Source organism: Sinocyclocheilus anshuiensis, unplaced genomic scaffold (assembly GCF_001515605.1).
Source record: "Sinocyclocheilus anshuiensis isolate Anshui unplaced genomic scaffold, SAMN03320099.WGS_v1.1 scaffold1500, whole genome shotgun sequence".
In the NCBI taxonomy this organism is placed as follows: Eukaryota; Metazoa; Chordata; class Actinopteri; order Cypriniformes; family Cyprinidae; genus Sinocyclocheilus; species Sinocyclocheilus anshuiensis.
In genome coordinates this window covers 76053-81091 of record NW_015537960.1, presented here as the reverse complement: position 1 = coordinate 81091, position 5039 = coordinate 76053, and the positions used below count along the sequence as shown (strand labels likewise).

The window sequence follows — 5039 nt, the reverse complement described above, 5'->3', positions numbered from 1 at the left end:
CGCGCACACACACGTCTGCATTTGAGCAGACCGCTGTGTGTGTGAATTTCAATTCATCCTCTATAGTGTTAAAAGTCCAGTGAAATCATTCATAAGTCCGGTGTCACCAAATGATCCGGTAAAAATTTACGCTTTTGAAGTAGAACTTGTGAAACTCGCAGAGCAGGGCGCAAAGCGAACCGTAAATCATTACGCAAGCCGCCTGACAATTCTGAACATTTGGATTATTTTCAGCGTATCCAGGCAGATCTATTCAGGGATTCATTGATTTTCTGTAAGTCTGATGCTCGGAGGCCTGGATCCTGGCCTACATCATGTGCGTTACGCATTTATGAAAACACGACAAGACATTATGGCTGATAAAATTAAATTACGCAGTCAAATGCAATAGTTTATAATTATCAGAAAATGAAAAGGAAGTTAGTTTTTTCCTTACCTGCACATAATTTCGTGTGTGAGAAGAACTCGGCACATTTCTGGGTTTTTATCTTGCCCTTCATAAATAATAGCCTTGAAATAAAAGTCACAGTGAAGACATTTTAAACAAGTGGATAACACATCAAATATTACATTTAAAATATAAGATATAAAACCGCATTTCTCCAGCAAAAAAAAATATATAATTAAATTAAACATAAAATAATAACGTGTTTTTATGCCACAAAGTTCAAGTTCATCTTCGTCAATTAAAAATAGTCACGAGAAGTTACGTAAATAAAATCCACTTAACCCACATACATTGTTAAACAATGTTTTATCTGTAAACCAACACACATGCCCACATTCTAGATAGAGATAACCTTTGTGTTATTAATTTGCATAAATAAATATGATGTTTGAAATGAATATCAACACTTGGACGGTCATCGCGATGACAAATTATACCACATGCATATCACTTCAGAAATGAAGAGTCGCATATGCTTCTGTTTAGATCTTTGCGCTATTTATTTGGGGAATGATAATAGAAATCACATAGATGTCGCTTCTCCGACGCAGATGGCCACGGTAAATAATACCCATAACCGTACACATCAGCGCGGTTATAATCTGCAGATATGTAGGGGTAGAGTGCTAATGGGCAATCTGTTGTTTATTTTGAGCCGCTAACAATGATTTTTCTTTAGATAAAAAGCGGTGTCGGGGGGTACGCTTGAGTAATTTTTGAGCATTGGCTTTAACAGATGGCGTTTGGAGCTGTAGGTGCGCACGGGCCTTGGTGCTTTTTGCGCGTTCTGTCTCACTCTCTCTTTCTCTCTCTCTCCCTCCCTCCCTGTTTGCCCTGCTCCCGTTATGATGTACTGTGCAAGAGCGCACTCCAACGCGTCCTTCCGTAGGATCCGTGGGGCGCGTTGGAGTGCGCTCTTGCACAGTACATCATTGCAAAAAAAACAAAAAAACACATTCACTTTTATAAAAAAAAAATACACAGTAGTCTTATTATTGGTGCATATAAATGTATGAAAATCCAAGCACTGTTGTATACACATAAAACTGGAATTAAAAAAAATAAATACTCATGCGTAAATAAACACACGGTGCAAAAAAAAAAGAATTGCTTTAAATATATGAAAACTTATAATAAAAGCATAGTAGCAATTAGGTCACTTTTGAATTTTAATTTGCCAGCTGCATTCTGAATGCAAGCGTTGGTTTGTAATTCTCATGACATTAATTCTAGTAATCAATTCTATTAAGAAATGTCTAACAAAGATAAACTTAAATGGACAATGGAAATGAGTTGAGAGTGATTTCAGAGAACATCAAAGTACAATATGAACTCAAGTGCCTGTCTCAAGCCTGGAGCTTTATTTTTATGCCTTTATCCAGATCTGATTACAGCACAACAAAAGTGAGTTTACACGTGCGACAGCGCGATATAAACGACACACTAAAATATAGTAACTGAATGGCAATTAGGAAATATTGCACTGCGAGATAAAAAATGCATTTTTATTATTACTATTTTTATATCATATATAAAGCAGCTATGATATAAAATTATTAAAATAATTTTCATGCATTATAAATTGGCATTTTGTGCTTCACAAGCACACGCATATGAGCTATATATTGTATCAGATTAAAAACACAATAAAAAAATAATAATAATACAGCCTAACTGAGCGCAATACAGAAATGATGCTCCATATGCGAGAGTAAGACTATAATGTGGCTCTTAAGAAAGTACTCGGCATAAATTATAAAGAAAATTATTAACATTTTAGGTTATTTTGCCTTTATCCTCAGTATTGTTTTATTATTATTTTATTTTAAGTGCTTATTTAAAAGTGTGTATACATAATTGTGTGCCCTCCACCATTTCATTAATTCGCAATAAATTATCAAGCAGCTACACGAGAAGAAAAATGTGGTAATGTGATTCATATTAAATTAAATCCGCCAAATAACCTCCCCCATTAATCAGAGCGAGCCAAAATACAGCCACGGCTTTACATTACAGTGTTCATTGTACATCTGAATATAACCAGTTACAGCAGCAATGACAATAAAATGCTCTGCATCTCCAATAAATATTACATATAAAGAAGAAGATGCATTTGCTTGTTTTGTATTTACTTATGGAAACATGTATACTGTAATAAAAAGTGTGACCAAAGCACGTGCAACAAAACATTACACATATTATAAATATAAATACACGCACGCAAGAGAAAAGAAAAGTTCTTACCTGTTTTGTCATGGAATCGATTAACCGAACATAAAGATCCTGTTCTGTTCTGACGCCTGTGGGAAATTATTTTTGTTTTTCAATGTGGAAAAAAAGTGTGGTAAAAAAAAAAAAATTACACAAAGTTTCCTCGGGGAAAAAAATCTGAAAGTATTCTTGAAATTCACTAATAGAAAAAAAAACCACATCATCGAAGGTTTGCCATCTAGGCTACTAGAATTACATTTGTGGAATAAACTGAACTACATTTTAGGAAACCAAACGTAAGTTAATACGGCTCCACTGAGCGAATAAAACACTTGTAAATCTATCCTTGCTGAATAGAGAAATTTACACTTACCGTTGCTGTACAATAGTTGTATTTTGTAATGTATCCCATTGTTAGTTTTTTCACTGTTAGGCTCCTGAAAATAAGCATTTGTTTGGGGTCAGATTGGCATAATCGGGTTGTTGAGAATTTTATTTTAGTATATTTCTGAAATGCATGCATTTTTGTCTGTATGCATGTTCTCTCATATTTACGCTTTCATCCAGCAACTCTATTTCAAGGTTGTATTTTAGTAGATTAATTCCTGGCAATAATGTGTATAATGCATATCAATTTCTGTGATATCCGTCAAAACGGTTTAATGGCGCACGTGTTTCCAAAGATCTAGAAGTGTGGAAGTTTTAAGGTGAAAATTCAAAGCAGTATTCCAGAGTGGCGCTTACTTTATCCTTTTCCACAAAGTCCACATAAGTTGTCCTTTCGATCTCCACTGGCTGTCCCTGTCTGTCATAAAGCGCCAAGACGAAGTGGAAAAAATTTGATTTTCTGAGGTTGGATGGCGGTTGTTTCTCATAGTGCGCCCGTGCCAGACCAACTCCACTGCGGGGAAAAACAAGACACCAGTGTGGGTTAAAACAACAGGCGTACACTTGAGATATAGATAGATGTAGATAGAATGAAAACATAGGAGAATTCTTGATTTGTCACTTAAACTGTAATATGATGTAATGAACAGGGGAAAGCGGCGAAGAGGTGCATGGGGAGATTGTAATTGATACATGGCATATTGGGGATTTAGGGGTCGATCTGAGAAATGCATTAAAAAATCGGATGATTTGGCAAACGTACCTCTGGGCGGCCGTGTTCGCATCCACCACCCCAGCCGTGTGCATCCACGATCGGACCGGATTCATGCCACTGCCCAGCGGTTCCTCTTTCATAGTGGTCCCCCCTCTTGGTATATTTTCCTGAATCCCAAACATTAAAACAGTTCGCGTGCAACCCACTTCCAGCCAAAGAGATGAAATGAGAGTGTGAGCGAGGGCGCGTCGTCTCTCCAAGAGCCCCTTCGGATAGCCGTGAGAGTTTGTTTGGGATTTGTCGAAAAGAGGAGAAGAAGAAGAAGAAGAAGAAGAAGAAGAAAAGAAAAAGCAGTCCCGACTCCTTCTTCAGTCCGCCCTGCGTTGGCACCACATGAACGATTCAGTGCGTAAAGATTCTCAAGCCTCTCCAGCAGCTTGTTTGGATAGATGGAGATCCTCCCGTGGAAGAAGCGAAACAAGTCGCGCAAAGAGCAGGGATATTAGACTTGTTTTAATTCAGTTAAACATGTCTTGCAACTTTCTGTTGTTGTTGTTGTTGTTGTTGATGATGATGATGATGGTGATGATGGTGATGATGCTCTTAGCTTGGTGGCATCCTATAACAACAGCATCAAAAAAGGCTTCGGGACACTGCTGAATCCACCACTTCTGGCTCCAAAAGACAAATAAACGCGTAAATGATCACCGTGGAGGTGTTCCCGGACACGGGAGAGGATGGTGAGGGGCCTTTAGCGAGTCTTTGCAGAATGGATGGAAGCATACAAAACTCAACCCTCTATCCCCCAGGACTGGAACCTTTCCCGGGAGCCAAAAACTCCAGACCCACGGGATCCACGCTGTCAGAGGATGACGCGCACGTGGGCGTGGCTTTGCCCATACATGGAGAGGATTGACGCTTCCTGTCGCTGAGCTTTAAGCTTGGACCGTGAGTACATACACGAGTAGAGTCGCTGCTGCTGCAACTGCTTTTCCAGTGAACATCGTGTCAAGTAGGCTAATCATCAGAGAAGAACAAAAATGAATGAGAATGAAAGCCCGCGAATGAAGCGCGGCGCGCGGGAAAAACTGCCATGCAAGTTTATAGAGTGCAAAAGAGCACTGACTGACCACCCATCCGCTACAATTGGGTTCCAGAATAAAACAATAAATACAAATACAAATTCTTACTGGGCCATCATCACTATGACAGCGGTGCCAAACGTCCTGGACGCAAGCCTCCACATCGATTCACTTTGATTACTCTCAAGTCAGGAAG

At 38.8% G+C, this 5039-nt stretch overlaps 1 protein-coding gene across 1 annotated transcript in view; it reads right to left on the bottom strand.

Moving 5' to 3' along the window:
- Nucleotides 1–4833, bottom strand: part of LOC107666863 (transcription factor COE3-like) — a 6401-nt gene extending 1568 nt beyond the window's left edge. Inside the window, exons 1-5 of the mRNA XM_016458367.1 lie at nucleotides 3810–4833; nucleotides 3404–3560; nucleotides 3033–3096; nucleotides 2693–2748; nucleotides 437–510 (exon numbers count right to left, since the gene is read on the bottom strand). Of these exons, the coding sequence (XP_016313853.1) occupies nucleotides 437–510; nucleotides 2693–2748; nucleotides 3033–3096; nucleotides 3404–3560; nucleotides 3810–3943 (485 nt within the window). The 5' untranslated portion in view covers nucleotides 3944–4833. The remainder of the gene's footprint in view (nucleotides 1–436; nucleotides 511–2692; nucleotides 2749–3032; nucleotides 3097–3403; nucleotides 3561–3809) is intronic.
- Nucleotides 4834–5039: the final 206 nt, after the last annotated feature.